The sequence below is a fragment of the Macaca fascicularis genome, chromosome 3 (genome assembly GCF_037993035.2).
Source record: "Macaca fascicularis isolate 582-1 chromosome 3, T2T-MFA8v1.1".
Classification (NCBI taxonomy): Eukaryota; Metazoa; Chordata; class Mammalia; order Primates; family Cercopithecidae; genus Macaca; species Macaca fascicularis.
In genome coordinates, this window is record NC_088377.1 from 89,484,939 (window position 1) to 89,512,099 (window position 27,161).

Genomic DNA, 27,161 nt, shown 5'->3' on the forward strand with positions numbered 1-27,161 from the left:
CTGCTTCTGTAAAGTCTCTTAAAAGTGGCGGGAAGGTAAAGAAAGGTCCATCCACAATAGTATCAACTATTTGTTATAATGAGAAAAAGTTGGGAAATTGATATCTAAATGTTTCCAACACCAACATTAGCTTAGATTCTCTTCCCCACCCTTGGCCTAGGAGGGTCACACCAAGACAAGTCAGACTGCCCTTTGGAGCCCATTCATTAGAGAAGGGAAGTGTTTATGTGGCCTCAGCTTGGGATGATATAATGATTGCCTTTCCTCCCAGCAGGTCTCACCCCATCTCAGGAAGACGTCAGGGGTCAGCACAAGGACAAACTCTGTGTTGATGAGTCATTCTGGGAGAAGGCCAATCATAGGATGGAGGTGGGCTCCAGGGACTGGTGAAAGGAAATGGTACCTTTTCCTTTAAGAACTGAAGTTGAATTTAACCTCAGTCTGATGGCATGAAAAACCACCTGGTCTGTCTGGCTGGGGATCCAGGAAAGGGAACAAGGGTCCCCAAAGAGGAAGATGTATGGACTAGTTTCTGCCATGGCCCTTGGGAAATCTTCGCTGCCAAGTCTCTGAGGAGCACAGGAGGCAGGTGTCAGAAATACGGGCCCGTTTTGTTTTTTCCATTTGTAAATCTGGTTCCATTAAAAGAAGGAAGAAGTGGTGGAAAAAGTGTACTTTTGAGGAGGCAGTAGAGTGGTGAGGCCAACAAACTCTGGTTTCTCTCCAAGCCAGTACATCTGCTGTGGTGCCCTTGGAGTACTGTTGAATCATACGGTGAAAATGCTGGAGCCTGCAAGTATTACTGCCCTTTCTGCTTCTACTGCCATTACCACCATCCTCAACATCAATACCATAACCTTGGCCACTCTTCCAACTACCGCTACTATCACTAGCCACTCTTTAGTGTCATTGAATTATTTGGCAGGTACCATTATAGGTGACCAAATGTTTACTTTTCATTAATGTATATAACAGGAATTATTAGAGGAAACCAAGGTTTAGAGAGGCCAGACAAGCTGACCAAGGCATACTTCTAAATGGCAGAGCTCTTACCCAAGTGCATCTGACACCAAGGCTCTGCTCTTAACCACTATGACAGATGAAAGATTCCCTTTGGGGCAGAGAAGAAGAGTTCAGATTAACAAACCACAAACCATAAAGTAAGGATAAAGCCTACTCCACATCTCTCATCCCCAACTACTCCTCTCCTGCTCACTCATACTTTGTGACTCCATTGCACTCTTTAGAATAACCAGTCTCTCTCCTTCTCCTTTGGGGCTATCACTCCCTTGCCTATTTCTACCATGCAAGATGTGATTTTCATGTTTCTTCTAAATTGCTATAGCCATTCTTGCCTTCTCAGCAGGTCATTGTGACCTCTGCTTGAAAAATGCAGGAAAAAAATTCAGGAAAAAACTCTCATCCCTCAATATCAATCACTGCAGAACAGGTAGGCCAAATATTAACATGTGAGGATTTGGCCAAGCAAGGAGCATCTCCAGTCTCATCATAATGGCATCCAGAGAGCCCACAGCACCCCACTGAGTTCAGGGGAACTCAGTCATAAAGGGACATCCCATCTCTCCAGGGATCCAAAACCAGTTATTCCCTCACCAGAAGGTTATGAGCAAAAGAAACATATTTGAGTCTGGAAGCCTGAACATGCTTTTCAATCATGAGCAAAGCATTAATGTTGATACAAATCTGGACAGGGAGACAGTCTGCTGAAGGTTCCTGAAGTCTTTTCTCTGTTATGCCAGCAGCTGAGGAGAGAATCACCCAGGTAGCAGTTTCCTATTGCTGGCTTAGAAAGTTTTCCAGTGGACTCTTCAAGCATAAATATATTGGAATGAGTCTGATCCCAGGAAAAGCAACAAATATCAGGAAAGTGGAACATAAATCTTGCCTAGGGTGGAGATTCCCTGACAGTAAGATTATTATTTTTTTTTCACTAGTGATACAAGAGAGAATGTGAAAGTTCAGCCTGATTTTGTGAGCTATGATCATAGTATTTCTCTTTCTGGAAGAAACTTGGCATTGCAGAGTGTTTCTGTGATTTAAGCTTATGGAAACTGAATTTACTGGAGACTCTGTCTGTAGTTGCATATCCTGCTCCCACAGTTGGGAGCCAGTTCAGTGGGATATGCCCTGAAGTTGGTAGACAAGCATTGACTGATGTTTTGGGACTGAGATAGGGAGAAATCAATCCACTGCTTATACTTATAGTAAAATACATGGGAAGTAAAGCATGTTTCACATTACAAAATTCATACATTAAAACAGGTATAAAGTACATCCTGGAAAGTCCCACCCTTAACTTCTAGAAGGCCAATTTAACACTATTTACAACAATTATAGCAGCCAACACTTAACAAGGCCTTGTTCTGTAGCAAGCATTTTGCATGTATCGTGTCACTCAATCATCTTGACAATTCTATGAGATAAATAGCTATATTATGCCTATAAGTAAAACTGACACAGAGAGGATCAGAAACTTTTCTAAGTTCATACAGAATATGGGTCAGCATAAACATCCGACCTTAGGGTGTTAAACTCCAATGCCTATGCTATTAACTTCTATATAATGCAAACTAAGGATCAAATAAAAGAAACTCGAAGAGTCCCAATTTAATTGTTGTTCCCCATTCTCTAACTCTTGAGATTCTCAAAGTCGTACATGAAGGTAGACTATAGGAATAAAGAACAGCTGAGTTACTGGGGCCAAAGTCCCAAACCACCAGAGGCAAGCTGTTTTTTTTCCCTCAAATATACAAGGGAAAGGTCTTCACCTCTTGCAGTTCATGAGCTGGACAGATATCTAATTAAGAAGCCTGTACTGTTAAGAAGAAAGCATGGTGAGTTCTGATGAACTGACCACACAAACTTAAGTCGGGAACACCAAGTTCTCATTGCCTTGGTTTAATCTCATGCTTTCAGTTAGGCAGGACAACTAAACCAAAAGGTTGTCGGAGCCAAGGACTAAGACAGCAAAAGAGTCCTAGGAAGAAGGAGGAGAAAGCAGGCTAGAAGCATAGAAAGGTTTTCAAAGCTAAACGAAGGAACAGATGGAGATGGGCTCAAGTTTTTGAGCTTCCAAACAACATGGAATTCTTTCTAAGAAATAACCAAAGATGAATTGTTGCTCCTAGAATTAAAAAAAAAAAAAAAAATACGAATCCAGTTTTACCTGATAAAACACCAATTCTGATGACCACTTTTATCTCTTTTTGACTTCAAACTTAAACCAGAAAATTAATAACATATTCATTAATTTGTTTCATTGTTTTTCTCATCAATTACATTTACACAATTTCAGGAAGGCCAATGTTCACCTGTAACATCTTTATTATTTTTAACTTTAACCTGAATTCAATGGGTAGCAGACTTCACATGCAGTTAGTGTGAGCCTTAATCAAAGAGCTTTATTGTGTGTTCTAACAGGAAGCATATCTATAGTCCTCTTCTGTTAATGACAGGGGGGATCTTGAGAGCACACGCACAGACACACACAGCCTTGATGTGTGCTACCAATAAGATACGTTCTACAGGGACCATTGAGTATTGCCTTCCATAGGAGAAGAGAGGATAAAATTTTATAGCAGGAAGTAGCTAAGATGATCCTCTTTATAACCTGACCATAAATAAATCGAACCAGTGGATGATAGACACCAGAGCTCCATGCTCCACAGAACAACTGGGTCATTTTGACTGCTTCTGAATAGAAGTAAACAGAGCTTTATGTAAAATTGTTTATACTGGCCAGACTTCAAGAACTTCAACTTTAGTGTTGGATATTTCAAAACCCTCATAAATTAATGGGTTATCCCTCCATAATTGGTGCCCAATGGATCATCTTCTGATGCCTGGAGGGCAATGGGAGACATTCCTCTGTGTGGCAGATCTAGTCAGTGGCTCTCATCTACAACAAGGACATTTCATAACTTCCAATACTTTGTCTAAGAGGAAACTAGGAAGGAAACAAAGGTGTGAGAAAAGGGACCTTTCTCAGGGATTCAGACAAATATTAGAGCCAATGTTGATTTCCTTAGCAAACCAAATGATCCTTTTTGTGATGGTTTTCACATGTGAATTTTTACTACCCTAGTCCTTAATGTTACTTTAGATTATGCCTTTTTCCAGGGCTTACCCTTTAGCTTGTTGAGCTCCTCCTTAGGCTTTCCCTGGGATGGGAGCAAGGGCTTCAGAGTAAACACAGTTCTTCTATCAACAGGACTTCATCTTGACTCTCTCCAGAACCACACTATGTGGTAGAAGCCAGTGTCAACTTCCACATGGTGAAGGATGCCACTGTGCCTGAGATCTGCAAAAGAGATGGGGGTTATTTCCCAGCCTGCTGCTTTACTTGGCATGCAACTATTATGTTAAGAAAGGGCTTAACAATGTCCTCTTTTATATCAGGATATGGGCCACCCCCATCTCCCCGCCAAAACAATAAAAGGAGCATTTGATATGCAATAAAGTGGCTGTTGCTCAGATGACCCATCCTCCCAAGTTCCATAAACATGTACCTGAGTCTTAAGGGAGAAGGCAGAAGGCTCAACTTGACAAGAGAGGTTTCACTAAAATCTCTGTACATCATTGAGTCCCCAGAAGAATTCCTTTTCTATTCATGTAATGAATGGAACACAAATATGAAGAAGAATAATTCTTCCCACTTTAAAGGGAATGGGAGCAGCTTTAGCATACCGGGGAATGTAGAAAACATAGAAGAGTCGTGTTCTATATAGCAGTGACAGGTTATGGTTTCAAAGTAGCCAAGGCTTTGGCTGATGATTCATGAGAAGAAGTTAATGATGGGTGCCTCTAGGTTTCTGAGAACATGGGAGAACATGTTACCCACGAAAACATGAGGACAGAGGCAAGCTATTTACAAGAAACTGAAAATCTCATAGTGGAGGATGAGATGGTGAAGGGATAAGGTAGAAGTTATGTTCTGTTATGTTTTCTAATCCCAGTTTTATAGTCTACATTGGTGTGAGACACATATGCTTGTACAACTTGGCCTTATAATCATTCTGCATAGCTTTCAAGGACCAAAGGCTTGAGGGTTATTCTCTCTCCACCTCACAATAAGCTGTTGACCAGAGGATCCTTCATGGTTCCATCAATATCCAATCTCTTCTAGGCCAGATGGAAAATCTACCTGGCTACCTTTGCACACTTACAACAGAACTTCTCTTTATCAGCTCTACTCCTTTTTCCTGTCATGAAACTTCGGTTGAGCACAGGTCACTGAATCATAAACCATTAGAGTTGGAAGGTAGCCAAGAGATTCTCTGGCCCAGTGATTTTTTAAACTGTTTTTCATAAAAAGATTTTTTCCAATGAAATTTTACTCAAATCTCAAAATATAAAATAAACATAGTAGCTATGATTCAACATGGCATTTTGATCATAACTTTTTATTACTTGTACCCAGTAAATAAATATAGATAGTAGAATTAGAAAAAAAAAATCATCGTTTTGCAGTCCCTAATGAAGCCATGGATTTAGGCAGGAACCATGAATGGGTGCTGAAATCATAAGATGAAAGATTGATGGGGAGCTTCACAATACAAGATCAGGCTGACATCCACAGAGCCCAGTGATCACACCTATTATTAGTAAAAGTGGGTTAATCAGCTATGTTGTGCCTTCAGAGCAGTTGCAGCAGGGAGTATAGAGCATGACTTATGAAGTACTCTTGCCCGAATAAATAAATAATGAAATAAACTCAAAAATCTTTCCTCTAGTTTCCAGGAAATCTAATCACATCAGTTTCCAGGAGTTATGGGTCATAAAAGCATAAATCAAACAATACCATGAGGAAGCAAGCAGCCAAATTCAGAATGTAGGACAGTCTACAGAACTAATATCCTAGTTTCTCCAAATGATCAAAAGAATGTACAGTGAGCTGGATTATTGCCCAATTATTCACTCCCTTTTCCTGTGAGAAGATTATACTTTCAGGCCTATTGCTTTTTGGCTGACCATTCTCTCAAGGAACAGAGTATGTTCCTGTCCTATTGGTGTTGACTGGGCCCCATGACTTGCTTTGACCAATGGCAAGTAAGCAGCAGAAATTATGCCATGTCCAAGCAAAGCCATGTCAGCTATGCCATCACCAGCTTTCTTGCCCCTTTATTTCTGCCACAAGAATGTCCTGACACAAATAGCCTGGGTCCCAGAAAAACAAGACACATGGAGAGAGGCCAAAGGACTGCCCAACTGCAGACAGTGTGCACTGTGGTCCAGAAATTAAAAAATTTAATCTTTTATGTCATAGCTGTTGAGATTTGGGGGTCATTTGTTACCACAACAAAACAGGTAAATGTAATATGGAAAAAAATATGCAAAATGAATTATTATAGAATAAAAGAAGCTGGAGAAATGTAACCATTGAAGATATTTCTTGAACCATGATTAGGCCTCATTTCAAACTATAAAATCTCACTTTGGGGAAAACAGAAGCAATATTAACAATCTTTGTGTATGACAGAATGTTAAGGGATTGTTGATTGTGTTAGGTATGAGAAGTTCATGTATGCATGTATTTCTGAATTAGAGATATATACTGAGATATTCAAGACACAAATGACATGATGTCTGGATTTGCTATGAATACTTCTAGAAAACAAAGTAAGAAATGAATAAGCTGTTCACAAAACATTGATAATTGTTGAAGCTGGATAATGAATACAAGGAGGTTAATTACACTATTATCTCTAACTTTATACATGTTTTAAAATTTTGCCTAGTAAATAGGTTTTAAATCATAGTGAATAAATTAAAAGGTATTTCAAAAAATGACAGACAGGACATGGAGGAAGTCATCAGTAGACAAAATTATGAAATTCCTTAAATACGTAAAGTGTTTAGATGAGTGGGAACTTAGAAAGTAAGGTTGAGGGGCCGGGCGCGGTGATTCATGCCTGTAATCCCAGCACTTTGGGAGGTCAAAGCAGGCGGATCGCAAGGTCAAGAGCTCGAGACCATCCTGGCCAACATGGTGAAACCCCGTTTCTATTAAAAACTCAAAAATTAGCTGGGCGTGGTGGCGCGTGCCTGTAGTCCCAGCTACACGGGAGGCTGAGGCAGGGGAATCATTTGAACCTGGGAGGCAGACGTTGCAGTGAGCCAAGATTGTGCCACTACACTCCAGCCTGGCGACAGAGCAAGGCTCCATCTCAAAAAAAAAAAAAAAGAAAGAAAGCTTGAGAAAGCTTCATTCTCAAGTATGTGCATGTGTGGTGGAGGGTAGCAGGGGTTTTCCTGGCGGAGGGTATTGATCTGCCCTGGAGAGCTCAGTATAAAGCTGACAACTTTACCACATTCACCCATCCAGACATCTGCATACAGAATGATATCTGGTAAAGTATTTTCCTTTCAAGTGAAAAATAACAGACTTCCTTTTCCTTTAAACAAGGCAAAACCTGTCTAAGGAAAACTAGAGCAGCTAATGTGGGTACTGGTGCCCAAGAGCAAAGCACTCCAAAATGTAGCATCTAGGCCTTTTCAGCCCAATAGCCAGCTCCTCCTGTTTTCACCCTAAAGCGAAGCCTACCAGCCAATCAGCCCTGTCCACAGAGGAATGCCAAACAGGCCAATATTGCCTTATTCTTAGATGTGAATGGACTATGAAGAATCGCTATACAATTGGGGAAGGTCTGCAGTTCAACAGAGATAAACACAGGAAAAGTGACACCAGAGAAAACAGAAATAACTAGGAAACAGGATAATATTTTTTAAAAAAGAAAATCTTTAAATTAGCATTCTCAGAGATACTGAAACAAGGCAATGCTCATAAAACAAGAGCAGAATTCCATGAAAATGGAAAAACAAGAGGTAGTAGAAAGGACTGCTGGAAATTAAAATTCAATCCTAACTCCTACCCTGCCCTGGTTTTAAAAAAAGAAGAAGAAACAACAAAAGAAGATATAATGGAACACCCTCAAAAAGGAAAGAGAAATCTGATACTTTCCATCACAGGGAAAGTGAAGGAAACTTTTGGGGCACCTAGAAGTGGGAAGTAACTGAAGCAGATAAGAGAAGAGTAGAATAGAAGAGAAGAGTACTAGAAATCTGCCATTTATCTGACAGAGCAGTGGAATTCTAGAGCTTTGTTTAGATCTTTGGTGTTTTCATCATGTCTGGTTTTGTCACCATGTCGTTTCAGAATATGTGACATGCACATGTGCAGAAGCAATTTAATGTGATGAGCATAATCTAGAAATGTAAAACCAAAGAAGATTCAGCAGTATATGGAGTAAATCCTCAAGTATGTAATAACTCAGCCAGGCTTTTATTTCTAGAACTGAGAATTTCAAAGTCCAGTCCCTACATTCATGGTCAGCTCTTGGTGTATACAGGTTAAGATTAAAAACAAATCTAAGAATCTCTCACAGGGATGTAAATCAGCTAGAGAAGTTCCCATCATTTTGATTTTGAAAGCTGGAACTAAGTGGTTTTCAGATGAGAGCTATGCTTGAAATTTTTATAAAAAGAAAATGTTTGTGTGTTGAGAAAAACTCCATTCACACACATACTCCCCACTCATTGAGTACATATTAATTCACTGCAGTACATTATCAAAAAACTAAAGAATATGTCAAAATTACTTTTACACTGGTTAAATCTAAAAAATTTATAGAACCCATGGCTAATGATTTTGGGGGAAATATCCAATAATGAACCTTGAAATCACATGTCATTTCTGGTAAACACACACAGACACACATTTGGGTGTAACATGAAAGGTATTCTTAGAAAGCACTTGCTAAATTGTTTATTACATTTTATCTAAAGAGTAACGTGTCGATTACAAGCCATGTTTCAAAAGAAATTGTTCGTTTGGGCACATGCTTTGGCTGAAGGAAGCTTCAAGAGGTTAAAGGAAGAGATTCCTTGCAAACAAAGTTGAGTAGATATTAACTTTAAATGATTTTGAACTTTGTCTAGGCTCTAAGTGAAAAAAATCCATTTGTATATTAAAGAAGAGAAAGGCTTTTATGAATTCTAAGAAAGGGTACTGTCAAAAAAAAAAAAAAAAAAAAAAAAAAAGACTGATCTCAGGGGAAATTAGACCGCGGATGCTGTGGAGTCCTGGAATGGCTCCAGGCTGCACAGCCCCCTCCACGAGTCGCGGCTGCACAACCAGTGTATGTTCACAGCGGGAACCCGTGGCTCTAGGCAGCAGCCCTGGGATGGATGCACAAATACAAATACATTCAGCATGGTTATTCGCCAAACTGCCCCAAAGGCCTTCACCAGCCCCACACACCGACTCCACCTTCCATGGGCCTGAAACAACCTAGGAGACACAGACTCATCTTTGCAGGAGAGATGGATGAAGGGGAAGATTACGTATAGATTCTGTAAAGGTTAGCTTTTATTAGCATTCTGGTCTACACGCTTATAGACTTACAGGAAGTTTTTCTAAATATGCAACTGGTTATTGCCTCAAAGGTCTTGAAATGACAAACACATTTTATTTGTTTTGTCGCTTCAGGTTGATTTCTAGTGGCTGTCTAAAGCGATACTTAAGAAGGATTCAGGGGTTCCAACTGTGTTGAGTAGGAGAAGGAAAAATGATTAGTTGTAGGAATTAGCCTGGAATGGAAGACATGGCCTCATCAATGCCATGGGTAAGACTGAACAACTGGGTGCTGTTTCATTTTACACTCTTTTGTTCTGCCACCTTTTAAACTTTAGACAATATGGAACTACACTAACATGTCCTCAAGCTTTTTTGACTAAAACCAAAAGCACATCCTCCCCATGGAAAAATAAATTTCTGAGAGAAAGATTTCTGAGACAGTGAGTTTTCTCAACGGTCCAATTCAACAACCATTTCCTGAACACTAACTTATTTCCTATGTTGTGCCAAGTGCTAAGCAGAATACAAAAGACATGTAAGACAAACTCTACCCTTAAGAAATTTCCAATCTATCTCAGAAGAAAACATGTGAGCAGTAAAGGGTTAATAGTAGAAAAGACCATCTAGAACTCAGAGTGCAAGGAAATTGCTACCGCCATTTTAATTGGCCATGACTAACTTGACCAGGGAGAATCCCATAATTAAGTGCAGTGCCGTTTGGCAGAGTGGCATATGGACTCTGCCTAAATCTGTAACAGGGACTGATACTTTCCATGGAGCAGGCAGACAGATGGCCTGAGATTTTCAGACTCAGCTTCAGTTTCTCCCACATATTAATCATACCCACTACTGTGACCTTGTATAAATATATATTCTTCCAGTAAAGGATAGATCTTGAAGCCTGATGAGGAGGTACGTTTATAGATCTCTAAGTATGGTAGTGGCTTCTTAGGCTCCTGCACCTTCTTGCAATACAACTCTTAGGATTCCCAGTTGAACAGCATTGATCTATCAAAGTGGCTCTGCACTCTTGGCCCTAGAGAATATGTTATACAGAGAATATATTGTATATCACAAATTCTTACATGCTCATATCAGTGCTACATGTCTATAACTAATTTGGAGCAGCTAAGCCTGATAAAAATTTACGGAGTGATAATAACAGCAACAGTTACTCACTAACAGTCACTTAATCCAGAGCACTGTATAGGCGAGAAGAATCATGATATAAAACTGAAAAGAAAATGTCTCTGGCTTACAAGATATTTATAATCTGGTTAACTTAATATAACAGAGATATACAGAACAAAATGTATAAACGAACATACAAGACTACTATGTCTCATCTAGGTCTCTACTGTCTCAAAGGCAGATTATGACAGTTGGTTCTTTTGGCTCAATTTTGGTCCACTCCATACACAACTGTCAGGGCCGTCTTCACAATGTATAGCTTTGGATGAGTCATTTCCTTGGTGGAAAACCTACAACGCCATCACAGTGCCTAGAGAAAAATTACCCTCTTGACTTTCAAGGTCTCCAACTATCATCTGAAATCTGCTTCTTCCCAGTCTTCCAATCTATTGCCATGTAATTGCCCTCTTTCACTACCCACAAGGCTCCTTTAACTAAATTTGTTTACTTAAGATTTCTATTTCCAAATATGCCAATAGTGTTCCTGCCTCCACGGCCTGCTCACCTCTGCATGTAACACTGTTCATGCCTCTACTTATATGAGTCTTGTTTTTCTTTGAAGATAAAGGCTCATTTCCTACAAAATTATTTTCCTAAGCACAGCAGTTTACAGAGTCATTCCCATCTCTGAACTTCAACAACACTGGCATTTCTTAGGTAATAGGATGAGTTATTATGCATCAATTTTATATGTCTTGCCTCCCAACCTTGGTTTTAAGTTCCTTGATGTTGAGTACCTGTCCTAATCCTCTCTGTATAGCCAAAACTTAACAAACACAAAATCTTCATCAATGCTTTTGATGGCAATATAAAGTTAGGCATAAGTACTGAGCTGAGTAAAGGAGTAATTAGTTATAACCAGAATAAACTGGAATTAATTTTTCAAAGGTTTACTAGACCACTGACTTTTAAAATTGGATTTGGAAGAAAGGGCAGGAATGACTGAAGTGTGAGAAGGAGGAAGCAAGAAGGGCGTAGGTTAAAATGGTGGCTGTGGACATGGAAAAGAATGTGGACATGGAATGGGTGGGCCCGGCAGCCTGGCCACATTCTGATAATGCAATAAAATCAACAAACCAGTGCAGAAGTCTGGTTGCCAGATGCCCTTCCCATTGCATATCTTCTAGGTGTAACTTGCTGAGGTCTACAGAGTCAACAATTAGGGCCAAGAAAAAGTCATCCTGTAGGCTCAAATTCTATCTTATGACCTTTAAATATTTTTTTCAATTCATTTCTTTAAAATACCATTTCCTTTGGCAAAGTAGTTTTTTTCCAATGGGAAGCTTGTTGGTAAGTTTTTTGGTCCTCATTTTAACCTTGTTAGAACAATTGGACAGAATTGCAAATGTTGATTAACATTTTGCACATGTATTTATCCTCTTTTTCATGTCCTCAAGTCCCTCTCGGAAGCTCCATATTGTAGAGAAGATCCTATGACTTCTAGATCTGCAGGTTTTCAGTGGGGTAGGGTACGTTACTGTTATGTTCTGATCAAGGGATCAGCCAGGTTTGGCTGAGGCTGCACAGCTGTGACCCAGTCAGCAAGCCCTGACCTCAGACCCCTCTCATGCTCAACACTTTAGCTTTAATCCACCTCAGTTCTTTTCCAGAGCAGACATCTGAAGAGTGTGTACATCAAAGAGTTAGGAAGGTGTGCCAAGGAAGGTATGAATTCTCTCACTTGATATTTCTTAACTTTGTAAACACTCTACTTCCCTACAGATCTGGGTTACCAGATACCCAAAGGAGGTACAGTCAATTCCTCATTTAAAGTTTCTTTCTCCTTTAAACTTCACTGTTCAAAACTGTCCATCTATTTTCTCTATACTTATTCCATTCTCTGTGTATCCACAGTATGAAAGAAATAAGAATGGCAGAACTCAAAATACGGATCTTAGAAATTATGTCCTCAGAGCCCCTGACTCATCAGAATAAACCGTAGCCCAGAGGGGGATGCGGCCTGGTCAGTGTCACTTAGACAACTTATAGTTCTTTAATTATATTAAGAACTAAGATCTTCCCTGTAATTTGACTTATGTCCCTAATGTAACTGCAAATTTAAAGAACAATTAATGAGGACCCTTCTTTAGATAGAATGTTGTGCTTCCTCCACGTTAGAAACATACTCATTGCAAGAAGCCAAAATAAGAATTTCACAAGAAGTCAGAACAAGAATTTTTCATCAAAAAACCACTATGGTAAGTTTTATCTGTGGATCAATTATACTGCAATCAGCCCACCTCTATCCTCCCTTAAACTTATATAATGTTAAAAAAAAAAAAAAAAGATAAATAGGACGGTCAGGCACCTGCTCTCCCACCTCAAGGATTAGCTTCCTCTAGAATAGTGTTTCTCCGCAGCAGCATTACTGACATTTTAGGTTGAGTTTTTGCTGTGGGGCTGTGCTGTGCATTGCTGAATGTTTATCAGTACCCACTATCCCCAGCTTCTACACCCTGGATGCCAGTAGCAATCCTTCTTCCCCCACACCCTCCTCCATGCTGCCCCCAGTTATGAGAACCAAAAATGTCTCCAGACATTACCAAATTTCCCATGAGGGAAAAAATTGCCACCCTCCTCCCAGAGAACCACTGGTCTAGAACGTGGAGGTTATTTTGGGAGGTCCTTGCAGAAGTTTCTCATTAATATTTGTGTTCCATACCCTTTACTACCTACTCTACCATTACTGCTGTAATTTCTATCCTGAGCTCCCCCAAAGAGGTTAACATACAGCAAACAACACTGCCCTTTCAAAATGCCTCCTCCAGACAAGGGTTGACAAAGAGTGGAGATCACTGAAAGATGTGAAAACCAGAGGGTAAGGCTCACTGGCAGAGGTGGGGTTTTGGGGGACTATAAAGATGACCTGACTGCAGAAAGCACTCAGGAAGTTAAACTCCTCTCTGAATTTACAATTAATTATGTATTGCTATATAACAAACTATCTAAAATTTAATGGATTAAAACAATGTCAATGTATGTGGGTCAGAAATTTGGTCAAGGTTCAGATGGGCAGGTTCTTCTGCTCCATGTGGCACTGGCTGGGGTTATTCATTCAGGTGTATTCCCTTGGTTGCTGAGATAAGCTGGATATCCAAGAGAGCTTCAGTCACATGTCTGGTATACTGGTGCTCCTCCAAATGGCCCCCCTTTCTCTCCACATAGTCAGCTTGGGCCTCTTCAGAGGATGATTTTCGCACATCTAGCATGCTGGTTGATTTCCAAGAGCAAAAAAGGAAGATGCCATACCTCTTAAAGACTTAGCTTAGAAATGGCATGTGGTTTTAAAAATATGTGAAAGATACATATAGAAACAAATATCAATGTGTGGCTGGGTGTGTGTGTATGCATGTATTTCCTCCCTCATTTGTAAAGAGGACTTAGTCATAATGATATTCCAGTAACAATTAGCATGTCTAGTATTCAGACCTTGCTTTCCAAATACCATTTTCTAGTAAAAGGAACAAGCATTTTTTGGAGAACTGATTAATTCCAGGGCTACTGTAGGAAAAATACAACATGATCCTGAACATCTTGTATTGACAGAAAGTAAGAAAGTGTTCATAAAAAGGTAGGAGTGTGTTGAAAGGACATTCAATTCATGCTGAAGAAGCTCCCAGTGGCCAGATCTGTGACAATTTAAGCAATAAAATAATGAGTACAGTAAATGATAACCCACAAAATAAAATAAATGTCAACTGGTCCATATTGATATAAATAAATAATTGAATAAATAAACAAATGGAGAATGGGCAACTCTTACAATAGAATTACAGTTAATAAATCTAAAACCAGGAAAAATAGAAGTAGAATACCAAATAATTGTTTAAGGCAAGAATCACGGACAGATGCTAAAATTAGTGGGCGAAACTATAATGAAAAACAGAATATTTGCATATTTTCTATGGTATCCTAGAAAAAGCCTCCTCAAAAGATAACACATTCTATCTAATCCCTGAAATCTATAAATGTTATATTACATGGGAAAGACTTTATGGATGTGATTAAGTGAAAGATCTTGAGATGGAGGGGTTATTCTGGATTGTGTGGGTGGGCCCTGAATACAGCCACAAATTTCCTTACAAGAGACAGGCAGAAGGAGATTTGATGGCACACAGAAGATCATGTAAAGGAGGAGGAAGAAAGCAGAGTGAAAGAGAGACGATGTTACACCACTGCCTGTGAAGGTGAAGAAATGGCCATGGGCCAAGGAATGAAAGGAATGCAGCTTGAGATGCTAGACTATGTGAGGAAGGGAATTCATTTCTAGAGACTCCACAGAGAGCACAGCCCTGTAACACTCTTCTTTCAGTTCAATGATAGTGATCAGAATGAAATCCAAAGACTTCTGGCCTCCAGAATTTTAAGAGAATTAAGTTCTATTGTTTTACATGACCACGAGTGTGGTAATTTGTTACAGTGGCCAAAGTGAACTAATAGAGTCTCAAAATATTTACCCGTAATATGCTTACTAATTACAGAAACAAACAACCAAACAAACAAACAAACAAAAACAAACCCAGGACTTTTAAAGGGAACTTGTAAGATGCCGCCTTAACTAAAGGACCAAAGTTAAAAAGATCAGTAATACAATATCTTAACACCATGTACCTCCTGTTACGATATACTGCAAAGATCCAAAATCACCTCTGAAATTTCTTGCCAAAAATGCATAATCCTGATCTAATAATGAAGCATTTCACACAAAACCAAATTAATGGACATTCTACAAAATAACTGCACAATACGCTGAAGGTAATTAAACAAAGAAAGATTGCAGACTGACCCAGATTGGAGAAGACTAAGAAAAAATGACAACTAAAAGTGATGTGGAATCCTGTAATTGATCCTGGATGAGAAAAAAAATGACATTCGTGGGTATATTCATTTACTATCACTGCATAGCAAATTACTCCTAGCTTAGAGGCTTAAAACAACAGTCGTTTATAAGCTTTCAGTTCCGTAGGTCAGAATTCCAGCATGGTGTATCACTACTCAGGGTATCACAAGACTGAAATCAAGATGGCATGACTGAGTTCTTGTCTGAAGCTCTGGAAATGGATCCACTTCCAAACTCATTCAGGTTGTTGGCAGAATTCAGCTCCTTGTGGTTGTAGGACTGAGGTCTCTGTTTTCTTGCTGGCTGTCCGTTGGGTCTTCTCTCACTTCCTAGAGGCCACCTGCATTCCTTGCCATGTAACTACTTCCAGCCATGGGGGTTTTCCACATGTCAAATCCTCTTTGTGCTTCAAATCTGAGGCCTAATGAGTTTGACCTCTAGACCCAGGTTTAAAAGACTCATGTGATTAGCTCAGTCCCACCTGGAGAGTCTCTCTATATTAAGATCAACTGATTTTGGACCTTCATTATATCTACAGATTCCTTCCCTAGCAGCACTTACTTAGTGTTTGATTGGATAACTGAGAGACAGTGTGTGTGGCTGGGAATCTTGGGGACCATCTTAGAATTCTGCCTACCCAAGTGAGACAACTGGTAAAATTTGAATAATGTTTATAAATTAGTTAATAGGATTATATCAATGTTAATTTTCCAACTTACATAATGATACATTGGTTATATAAAACGTTAACATTAGCAGAAACTGGATGAATGTACATGGGAATTCTATGTACTATTTTTGGCATTTTTTGTAAATCTAAAATTACTTAAAGTAAGAAGTTTTTTAAAAAGCAAGTCATGGCCAGGCTCAGTGGCTCACACCTGTAATCCCAGCACTTTGAGTGGCTGAGGTGAGAGAATCACTTGAGGACAGGAGTTTGAGACTGGCCTGGCCAACATAGTGAGACCCCCAACTCTACAAAAAAATTAAAAATTAGCTGTGCATGGTGGTGCATGCCTGTAGTCCCAACTACTCAGCAAGCTGAGGTGGGAGATCGCTTGAGCCCAGGAGTTTGAGACTACAATGCACTATTATTGTGCCACTGCACTCCAGCCTGGACGACGGACCAAGGGCTCACCTCTTAAACAAAAACAAAGCAAGTCACAAGGCTATCTCGGTGTCATGGAATACTATGCAGCCATAAAAAGGAACGAGATCATGTCCTTTGCAGGGACATGGATGAAGCTGGAAGCCATCATCCTCAGCAAACTAACACAGGAACAGAAAACCAAACACCACATGTTCTCACTCATAAGTGAGAGCTGAACAATAAGAACACATGGACACAGGGAGGGGAACATCACACACCAGGGCCTATTAGGGGGTGAGGGGTGAGGGGAGGTAACTTAGAGGACAGGTTGCTAGGTGCAGCAAACCAACATGGCACGTGTATACCTATGTAACAAACCTGCACGTTCTGCACATGTATCCCTTTTGTTTTGTTTGTTTTGTTTTTTTAGAAGAAATAAAGAAAAAAGACTAGCTCAGTGTCAAAGGGAGGAGAAATAAAGTGCATTTCTTGCAAGAAAGAGGCACCTGCACATATAGGGAGGAACAGATGGTGACTATCCTTGAAGGCTATTACAGACACTATGCGTAATAAAATAAAAATATGACCAGTTTCTGACTCATAGAACTTATAATCTGGTGGGTGAGAGGATGTCTATTCAGCAGATATTTGTGATGTATCTTCTATAGAGTAGGCGCCATGATAACAACTGGAGATGCAATAGTGACCATGATACCCACAATTATATTATAGTTTAATAGAAGAGAACCACCAGTAACCAGATAATGATAGCTCAGTGTGTGACAGCTATTTTGGTCAGATAAGCATAGGGGACTAAGACAGCAAAAAACATGCAGCGAGCACTTCTAATTGTGCCAATTAGAAAGAGCTTCATTCATAGCTTAATAAACAAACATGAAGATGTACTTCTTTCTTGCTTCTGCTCCAATATTTGAAAATGTTCCAACAAACCAAAACTAAAAGAAGTTATCTGTTTAATTCACTGCTGTGTCTTCTCATTTTGTGGGACTATATTTTTTTGTTTAATTTGCTCATAGAGTAGGTTTTTATATAAATGCATGTTTTCCTACTAATACAATTTTTAAAACTCCTACTGGAGTTACATATACAATTCTAGATTTTATTTGTCCAAGAATCTGAAATTTAATTGGAAATAGGTTTCACTCATGTTCTAACAGTTTTCAGAATTTTTGGTAAGCCATCATTTATGAGCTTATAAGAGATGCTCTCTCTCTCTCTCTCTCTTGCTTTCTCCTTATATATAGGGAGAGCATATATATGTGTGTGTATATATATATGCTCCAATATTTGAAAATGTTTTATAAGCTTATAAGAAATGTTCTTGTAAGCTTATGATATATATATCATGTATTATATATGCAGAGAGAGATATAGACACATATATATGGGAGCATGTGATATAGAGACATAAATATATATATGGGGAGAGTTCTTATTTTATATATATTAATCTTATTTTATATATATAAAGAGTTCTTATTTTACATGGATGCGTCTTGTAAATGTACTTCCACTTTGTTCAGGAAATTAAAGGTAATAACTCTGACAACTGTCAGAGTCCTCTGTCTCCCCCCATCTGGGCCTATTCTAGATCTGAGAGCTTTTTTTGGCCGAGCTAATAAACCTTCCCCCAGAAATGCACCCACACAGAGACCCACCAAGCTACTCATTTCACCTCATGTCACCCAGGTTGTATGAGAGGAGTTGCATAAAACATTGAGTTTGGATCGTTGTCACCTCTCCGTGGTTTGTCAGTGAGTTCAGCTAATGATTCACTTAGCAAGTCTTCAGCACCACCTCTGGCCTGCATGCTGGGCTTACATCCTTGCCCTGGAGTTTTCCCAGACTCCAGAAAGTAAAGCTAGAGAATGATACAAAACATTTGGGACTCAGCATATGGGAAACGTGGGCTTGGAGGTGGGAGCCCAAGTCACTGGCTACTTCGGCTCTGTCGTGTTTCTGAGAACGGGGGCTTCAGTCTTCTGTAGCCTCAGACCTCTCCCGTCGCACTTGTGGAGTTACTGCATTTCTGTCCTTCCCTGCGGCCGGTGTCAAAGCCATTGCAAGCATGTTCAGCTGTATGAAGAGGCAGTCCTAGATAGGAAAAGAGAGTTCATTTTTCTACCTCTAGAGATAGTGTTTCTTTAACTGGCCTCCCAAAATGGAAGCTATAATTTTCCTGACCCTTTCCAAGGAAAGAACACAACAGTGTTCATCAGGAGTACATTTCAAAGCTTCTATCAGGAACAGCTGGAAGTTTTTTGTAAAATCTAAAAACATAAATCCAGGACCGTCAGGGTGAATGTGTGTTACGCATGTTGCCACATCCCATACCAAGAGATGCTATGGAGATCCAAATTCTTGTGGGTTCACAAAGAGGTAAGAGGGGTGGAAAGAAAGGTATTTTCCTGTGGTAGTTTGACATTAATTTCTTTTCTTTCAATATCCCAGTTGCGTCTTCTGAAGCTGAGTCTCCTGTTTTATGGTGAGCACTCATGCAAAGTTCTAGGCGAGAGGAAGGGGTGTGGGTGATGGGATGCGAAGCAGGAAAACACTGTTCCCCCAATCTATGTGGTCAGGAGCCAAAGGAACTAACTGGAGTTGAATGGACTGTCACATGGTTAGTCTGCAAAGAAAGAGAAAGGGAGGAGGCACAGGGAGGGATGTAGTGAAGTGTTTTCAGCCTGTTGGGAGAAGAAAGCAAAGGGAACATGAGAATGGAATCACCCTATTTAACAAGGTAGAGGTGAGGGCACCGTCCTTCTGGAGGCCATTGGACTAAAATGGCCAGGGACAAACTATTCATCACCACCTGAGGCTGAGTAAATTTTCCTTCGCTAAGAGTAAGAGGCAAAGTCCAAGACCCAGCCTGACGCTGGAGCGGAACAGTCCCCCATCACGCCATCATGCTCTCCCTGCTCCTGCCCTAATGGAACTTCCTCTGCAACCACAACAGCAAGACCCACACTGTTCGGCTCCAGCATCTGGGGTCGGAACACAGTGCCTGGGCCTGGAAGGAAGAGTCTAGACTCTGCTCTGCATTCTATTTTATTTACTTTAGGTTTTCTCCCTTAGAACTGGGTGCATGCGACATAGAGCCAGAGAGCCTGAAAACTCTGCCACAGCCCAGAGTAGCATTTGGAGCACCCTTTCATTTCTTTCCCTGCATTTCAAGGGACAAGAAGTGGCAGCTAGTTATTAAAGAGCCACCCCACCCAGAGATTAATTCAAGACTGCTTGTGGGGGTGAAGTCATGGTGAGAATTACCACTAGTTATCTTCCTAATGGCTGAGAAAGGTCATTAGGAAGGTCGGACACAGGTTTTGGTATCCACGGTTGTATAACATGGATCTATAACTCTGTGCGTGTGTCAGTGTGTGGAGAGAGAAAGAGAGAGAGAGAGAGAGAGAGAAAGAAAGGATGAGGAGATGAAGAAAGGAGAGAAGAAAGAGGAAGAGGAGGGATTGGAAGATAAAAGGATGGGAGGAAAACGATTTTTACTCCAGAGAAGGAGAGAGAGGGGAAGAGGTTCAAAGGATGAAAAAAAAGACAAGTAAGAATGGGAGTAATCAGGACAAAGAGAGAAAGAGGCGAAAATGGAAGAGCGGGGAGGCAGCAATTGTTTATGTTGCAAAGGACTTTCTTTTCCTGTACTTTTAACCCTAAGGTCTTAATGAATGAGAAAAAAGAGCTGCTTCTCATGAAAACTCAAGGTGAGTAAATTCTGTTATCTGGGTAGTGTTCGAGCTCTTTCTAGTGCCTGCCCCTCCCTCTCAGCACCGACGTGTCAGGGTGAGTTCCTCCTGCCTGTGGCTTCCAGAGTCTTCCAAGGAAATGTGTCCTTGGATCTGCTGCTCCTGGGTGTGCTCTCTCTTTCCCTTTCCCCCAATCAAATTTGCCTATTCCAGTTCCCATTCCTCCAAATCTCTCTTTTTGTGCTTGTTTTCCTGAGTGTGTGGAATAAATGTATTAGTGCAAAGTATTTGCATTCATTTGCCTATAATACTTTAATCTCCTAAAGTGACACCGGAAGACGTATTTTTAAATGGGTGTTGGGGGAAACATATCAGGTGGAGTTGCTTCTGCTCCACTAATCCCACCACGGAAGCCTGTCCTACATATTGCCAATCTTGTTTAAAAGTTCAAGGCCATTTTGGGCACAGTGGCTCATGTCTGTAATCCCAGCACTTCGGGAGGCCGAGGTAGGCAGATCAATTGAGGTCAGGAGTTCGAGACCAGCCTGGCCAACATGGCAAAACTCCGTGTCTACTAAAAACACAAAAATAGCCAGGCAGTGGTGGTGCATGCCTGTTGTGCCAGCTACTTGGGAGGTTGAGAAATAAGAATTGCTTGAACCTGGGAGGCAGAGGTTGCAGTAAGCTGATATTGCACCACTGCACTCCAGTCTGGAAAACAGAACCCAGGCAACTGAGATGTTACAAAAACATTCAGGGCCATTCATGCTCAGAAAATGGCATGGTGTGTCTGTATGGAGAAACTATTTAAGCATCTTATGAAAGCAGTAATTCATGAAACATTTAACCCTAGTATTGCTATACTGGGATAGTAAGAAGAAATTCAATTATACCCTTATGCCTAAGAAAACTTTTAGACGGCAATATAAAAAACCTCTGTGATGGGTTTTTTATTTTCCCTAGCTGCTGTTTGAAATGGAAATATACACCTTTGAGGCATCTCTTCATCTTCCTTATCAAACACATGCACCAGTACTGGTACCACTAGATGAAGAAGGGAGAGGAGTGAGATTGACATCCTAACCTCCTAAAGATCACTCATACTATAATCAAGTCAAGCAACTGCTTCTTTCAGGCCCATTTATACCTCAAGAATTCCATCAATTAGAAGGCTCACTACATCAGGGAGTCTCCCATGAACAGAGGCAAATGCAAGGAGACTATCATAATCTTGGGGAACGAGTTTGAAAATGAATAGCCCAGGGTTAGGGTATGGAGGGCAAGAATGTGCATTTTTCCCACTCATCTCCTTTGCCAATTGAGAGCCAATGGTGAGCAGTTATGAGAAGAGGCTGAAGATCTGCACAGTCTGTCCAGCCTGGATCTGGCCTTCATTCTCAGATTCTTTAGTTCCATTATCTGGAGTATGAATCATATGCATGAATGCAGCATTTGTGGGACCTACAAGTTTCATATCTATAAAGCCTTTAAAATACAACATGCCAATCCCATAGCACAAAAGAGTCAGTGGTGAAATAGCAAACTCAGGTGAGATATGAGAAGGTGCAGCCTTCCCAAGGGCAGGAGTTGTGAAGTCTTCATACCAAAGCCCTGCCTTGTGGTGCTATCCAGCCTAATGTCCTGGTATGAACTAGCCTGTATAAAACCATCTTTGTTTTGAGATGGAGTCTCGCTCTGTCACCCAGGCTAGAGTGCAGTGGCGCTATCTCGGCTCACTGCAACCTCCGCCTCCCAGGTTCAAGTGATTCTTCTGCCTCAGATACCCAACTAGTTGGGATTACAGGCGCCCGCCACCACGCCCGGCTAATTTTTGTATTTTTAGTAGAGACGGGGTTTCACCATGTTGGCCAGGCTGGTCTCAAATTGCTGACTTCAAGTGATCCAGGTGCCTCAGCCTCCCAAAGTGCTGGGATTACACGCATGAGCCACTGTGCCCGGCCCCCTCTTTGTTTCCTTAAATCATGACTGTACTTCTAACCCCTAGGAGATGGATCAAACACATGCTCACACCAAGTAATTAGGTAGTCACACAAAGTTGATCAATGTTCATTTCTCTTCTGCTAGAGAAGCATTCAGCATATCAGACTGCTGCCTGGAAAATATCATGCTTGATTAATCAGAAAATCATGGCAGTAAAAAGTTTCTGGAAAAAAAAAAAACACACACACACACACAAGAAAAAGCAGCTCATTTGCTTATGGACACACTTCCAATTCTGTAACGAGTAGCCCATGGAGTTTCAGAAAATTTTCTAAGCCAACCTTAGACCCAAACCTGCCAGAAGGCAGGCCTTGACACAAACTGAACTTGAGCATATGGTATATTAGTAGTGTGCTCTGTTTCAGGAATGTATAAGATAATAGGCCCCGATAATTAAAACAGCACATTTGTTTATAAGCATAACTTGATCTGGGGCATATTGTTAGAAATTTTAGCAAGCATGATGTTTCTTTCAGGACTAATTATTCATCTGAACTTGAAATATGTTCCATATTATTTATTTCACTAAATCAGTAGAGCACAGTGAATGCTTTCTGTTGGTTGACCAGTAGGTTCAAAGTTCTGGCTCATTTTGACTTGTGTAGGTGGAGTCCTAGATACTTACATACATGATTTCACTAGCAATGGTCTTTTTGTTTTAATTGTGACTGTGTCATGTCTGAAGACTGCACTCTACATGGATTTGAAAATTTTAGGGGAATTTTGAAAATTTTAGAGGAATTTTCTGTCCCCTATACATGATCAATATCATCCTACATACGTTTGCCCAGATATTTAGGATCTGCTCAGTAACTGAGTAAATTAACATTTCAAGATATCTACCCAGATCAGCAGAAGAAATGGTTGGGCCTGTATTTCAAGATATGTGGTTTTGCCAATTCTCTGCCATCTAATCTTTTACCATTTTTCATATTAAATGTACAAGCATAAAGAAATGTTTCAATACCTGGCCTGAAGTAAATGTCTCTGAGTATGCATTTGTGAATTAGCCAAGTGGGGAAAAGTACTGCATAAGGCATCCAATTACCCTTGTATGATGTGATTCTAACCAGTAGAATAACAGCAGGAGTTCTTCAGAATAAGATGTCCACAAAAAGCAAAGCAGAGAAGACAATAACTGTTTCAAAAATTAGTAAACATTCTTTGGAAAAGTGTCATGAGACCTTGTGAGAAGACAAGCTTCCTATTTGTTTGGAATCCTTCATTCTAGAAACATCTTAGGCCTTACAGCATAGATTAATGACTCAAATCATTTTAATAAAGAAGAAGAGGAAAAGAAAATGAGTTTTAAGTCACAGTTTGAAGGATGAACATCTGTAATTTAGCTTTCAATTACCATTTGGTATATAATAACATTACTTTAAAATAGATGTGCCTAACAGCCAGGAGTTGAGGTCATCTCAGAATAGTGATCGTGGGCTCATCTGATTCCCCAGACTACACCTGGGCCTAGCAGTCTTGAGCGACAATTTATCCTGCAACATACATCCTAGTCATTTCTCACCTACTGGACACAGGTGTTTTTTATACTTTATAATCATTGAAATACTCAATGCTAAGGCATGATCTAGTCTTCAACAGCGGATGCTCAGATTACAAAGCAATGTCTTCCTGTCATTCTTTTATTTGTCATTATGTATACATTATTTAATACCTGGATAGTCATTTAAGAATCTGTTTAATTCATTTAAAAACCCTGTTGCATTTTCACTTGGCTCAAAATAAGGTACCAAGTGCAGAACCACTTCTCACCTACCTGTGCAGACAGATACCTACATCTCTAAATGCATTGGGGAAAATCGAGTTTCTGCCACATAGCATCAAATCACCAGAGAAATACAACATAAAGTAAATATTTACCCCCACAGGGGAGAATGGAGCTCAGTTTTATAATGGACATCAGCAAAGTCCATGGTTTAAATTACAGACTAACAAAGGGTTCAAGAGCTCAGAATTAAGTTATTCTGTTTAAAATCAATCACAGAGACTGTCATTCTGCTTATTGCTTTGACTCCCTAACGCAAAGTTAAATGCAGATTTTATGTACAAGTAGAAAGTATCAAAAGATCTGTTCTTTTTCAGGCCTGTATGGACTGGGCGGGGGTGAGGGCATGGCGGGTAAGGAGCAAATGTTTAGGACATTAATGTAATTAGAATGAGGAGTGCATTTTTCCAGGAAAAAATTTAAATCTTTATTTTTAAAAATCCCACAAATCCATAATTAAATCATCATCTGAAAAAAAAAATAGTAGGGAACAAAACGTGGGGTACATTTAAAAGGCACTAGATTCATTAATACCAGAGCCATTCTGGAGACGCCATGCAGGAAATCGGGAGTTGCTCTAAATCTTCTTTTTAGTGGTATCAGAACAGGGGAGAAGGGTCCAAGCAAAGTGTTGCCTTTGCCAGGGTATTCGGATTGAGGTTATGAGGAAGAACCCTTTTCCTTTGTCAGTGGGTTTCATGTTGGGCCACCACTCCAGCGCTGAGCAGCTCCCCGATGGCCCCGTCATCGTATCTCAGGACCTCCTTCAGGATGTGCATCGTGTGCTGCCCGAGCAGGGGAGGCGGCCTGGCCTCTGACATCTTGAACTTACTGTATCTCACAGCTGGGCCTGCCAAAGGAGAAGGAAAGCAGGAAGCCTGTTAATGACTAACCCGAGGAAATTAATTACCTAAGCAGCCTGGGGTGTTTTCCATGAATGCCAAAAATATCAATGAGTACCAGTTACACCCTTGCAGACGCACCATCGTTTTGGAAATAAACGTGTTTTCACTTGTGGCTTTTCTTGACTCAGGTTCATCCAAATGTGCAGTGTTCATCTGACTCGCTCATCGCCATGCAGTGGGGCTGCATAGATGAAGCTAACATGTGCCGGGCCTCTTTTGGAAGCTGGTGTTCCCGTCATGAAGACTCAGAGGTAAGGCACTCAACTGAGTGAACTCTGGGTAGGAAAGAACAGTGACCACAGAAACATAGTGTCTCTCTGAAGCTGGAAATTTGATCCCAGGTGAAAGCATCCCAGAAGTTGACTACTCAATGTCTACTGTATGGGTCCATGGTTTAGTTCAACTGACTGCAGATCACTGAAACCTCAGCTAGACCCTGGTTCAAGGCTTTTGGTGGTAGAAGAGGTTGTATGTGCAGGCTTCACTGTCAGAGAGACTTAGGCTTTGCTCTCAGCTCTTATGCTCTCTAGCAGAGCCATCTTGGATGAATGACTGAAATTCACACGGTAAACTGTTTACCATACAGACTTGAGGTCAGGATTTAATTGAGATAATAGACAGAAAGCACTACGTAAGCATTCCCTCACCCATGCTAATGCACAAAACTTGTTGGTTACTATGATTACAAAAGCTGCTACAACATCTCTCTTGAAGCTTATAGTGTGAGGAGAAAAGGGGTGCTGGGCACTAAGTTCCTCTAAAAAGAGTTGAGCAATGCTTTTAAGAACTGTTGGAAATAGATTTTACTATCTCCATTCTTCCCATGAGGACACAAAAGTCCCTAAAACCTAAAGTTTTGCTCAAGGCCACATAGCTAATCGTAGGGCCTGGATGAAAATCTGTGTCCACTGGAACTGTCTTACATTAAAGGCCATGAACTTTCCATAACATCAGCGGCCACTTCTGACTTCTCACTCTTCCATGGAGAAACTGGACACTGGGGAACATGTTGTTGAAACTAATTTTACCTTTGTTATCACATTCAGTAAGTGGTATTTATGTTGGCTGTCCTTTATGTCTCATTTGATTAGGCTTCAGGAGAACAAATGAGATGGTAGTCACAAGAAGACTTGATAAAACAGGATATTCCTATCTCAATTTTTTTTTTTCTGGCTTTCTCTTGATTTGAGGAGCCCATAGAAAGAACAAATAAAACCAAAGCATGAGTGAGTAAAAGAATGTCCATCAGTAAGGCAGCAAATGAGCTTTGAGCTCTTTGGAGAATTCCATTAATAAAAGTACCTTTGCACATGCCACTGTTGATAGAGATGGAGGACTTGGGTCTCCTAACACCGTCAAGCTGTGCCTTTGTGTAACACATCCGATGCACTACAGAGGGACAACTTTCAACTGATGCCTAAAGTTTTTCCTTCTCTGAAGCTTAGTGACGTTCGTTGTTTTCTTCTCACATTTTCTTTTCAATGCCTCAGTGCATGACTACCTTTTCAAGGGTTTGTCCCTTTTCAGTAAGAGAGAAATCAACGATAGCACACACTTGGAGGCAGGGTCCACAGCTCTCCCAAGAATGCCAATAATGTGATGGTTTAGGGATCTGACCCTTACTCATTGCTCTCTCCAACTCTGTTCCACTTTGATAGTAATTAAAAACAGTTTGAATCTAAAACCCGTCTATCAAAAGAAGAACTCCACTGAGGCAATATATGCCTCCTGAAGTCAATGTCATGTGACTTTACCCCACTTGATTTTCCTGAAGCAAGACTCCAGAATGGAAAATAGTCATTTGAATATACCAAGAATCTGGGTTGGAATACAGCTCCTGCAGCTACTGCTGCAGTGGTAGTAGCAAGTCAGTCAGTAGCAGTAATAGTGATCATAGTCCAGCTACCATTTCTTTTCTTTTCTTTTTCTTTTTCTTTTTTTTTTTTTTTTGAGATGGAGTTTCGCTCTCGTTGCCCAGGCTGGAGTGCAATGGCATGATCTTGGCTCACCGCAACCTCCACCTTCCAGGTTCAGGCAATTCTCCTGCCTCAGCCTACCCAGTAGCTGGGATTACAGGCATGTGCCACCCGCCCAGCTAATTTTGTATTTTTAGTAGAGTTGGAGGTTTCCCCATGTTGATCAGGCTGGCCCAGCTACCATTTCTTAAGAACTTGTGATGTGTCAACCATTGCACCAAAGGCTTTATGTATTAATACATCATTGCATACAGTTCTCACAACAGTCCTGTCTGGTAGG

General features: G+C 40.4%; 1 protein-coding gene across 8 annotated transcripts in view; it reads right to left on the reverse strand.

The window, feature by feature from the left end:
- Positions 1–24,402: 24,402 nt before the first annotated feature.
- The window catches only part of SUGCT (succinyl-CoA:glutarate-CoA transferase), a 752,487-nt gene continuing 749,728 nt past the window's right edge, over positions 24,403–27,161 (reverse strand). For 6 of the 8 annotated variants that reach the window (XM_065542089.1, XM_005549742.4, XM_065542088.1 and 3 more), the window contains one exon: positions 24,403–24,850. In XM_065542089.1, the coding sequence (XP_065398161.1) occupies positions 24,687–24,850 (164 nt within the window). In that variant the 3' untranslated portion in view covers positions 24,403–24,686. The remainder of the gene's footprint in view (positions 24,851–27,161) is intronic. The other 2 variants (XR_010585693.1, XR_010585692.1) reach the window with 1 other exon arrangement.